We start from the raw sequence: 979 nt of genomic DNA, 5'->3' as shown, positions 1-979 counted from the left end.
CTCCGCCAGGAGAAGGACCCCGAGACGAGCGAGGGCGCAGGTGACGAAAGAGGCAGCTGTAGTGTACGCAAGCGTGGTTAGTCAGTATGCAAGAGCTCGAGCGCCCTCCAAGGACGCGAGACTTCAATGCAGAAAGGACGAGTGCGCTCGAGACGCGTATAAAGCTCGCTGCAAAGAAAGGGAAGAGGTCAGTCCGCAAAACGAGGGCGACATGGCCGCCCTCGGGAACAGCCTCCACCCAGTTCCGCCACCGCTACGCCTCCCCAACCGCCTCGCCACCGACCGCTTTGAATGGATCCTCGAGCACCAGCGTCGCAGCACCGGACGCTTCAGCACCCCGATATCGTACCAGCCGCACATCCGCGCCGCGTCCGCGCACGTCCTCACGAACCTCGTGTCACCATGGGACCCGCGCGAGCGGTGCGAGATCATGGTGATGAAGGACGTGGTCGCGACGGTCGGCGACTACCGCCACTACGGCCACGGCGTCTTCATCTTCGAAGAGACGGCCTGCATCGGCGAGAGACCTAACGAAAACGGTCAGCAAGGCCCCGGCAGCACCGCCCCGGTGACGTACCAGAACGTACCCATCCCCGCCCCCGGCAGCGCGGTGAGTATCCCTGTAGTGAGCTCAGTAGTCGTACCCCGCCCCCCGACCCCGCGCCCAACACATGCACTCCCCCACCCGTACAGCGTCGCCCCGTACACCCTACCGCCCCGCCCCGAGATGAGCCCCTTCCCGAACACAATCCCGCTCTCAACCACCCGCTCCAGCATGCCAAACAGCGTCTTGATGAACATGCTGAGCCGCCGCGTCATCGAGCACGAGACCGCCGCCACCCGTGCGCGCGAGCGCGAACTCGCGCTCGAGCTCGAGCTCGTATACGCTAGAAGGGAGGAAGAGAGGGAGCGCCGCAAGCGCCCCCGTCAGCATGCCAGCCAACCCGAGAACACGAGCACCTCGACGCCCGAAAGCAGC

General features: G+C 65.2%; 1 protein-coding gene across 1 annotated transcript; it reads left to right on the top strand.

The window, feature by feature from the left end:
* Positions 1–211: 211 nt before the first annotated feature.
* On the top strand, positions 212–926 carry TRAVEDRAFT_54831 (uncharacterized protein; the record flags this gene model as incomplete). Its single annotated transcript, XM_008047762.1, has 1 exon — positions 212–926. A coding segment is annotated over one exon (715 nt), but the record flags the coding sequence as incomplete, so codon positions are not given.
* Positions 927–979: the final 53 nt, after the last annotated feature.

Source organism: Trametes versicolor (genome assembly GCF_000271585.1).
Source record: "Trametes versicolor FP-101664 SS1 unplaced genomic scaffold TRAVEscaffold_219, whole genome shotgun sequence".
In the NCBI taxonomy this organism is placed as follows: Eukaryota; Fungi; Basidiomycota; class Agaricomycetes; order Polyporales; family Polyporaceae; genus Trametes; species Trametes versicolor.
The sequence above is the reverse complement of the archived record's forward strand: the minus strand, read 5'-3'. Positions and strand labels throughout refer to the sequence as shown.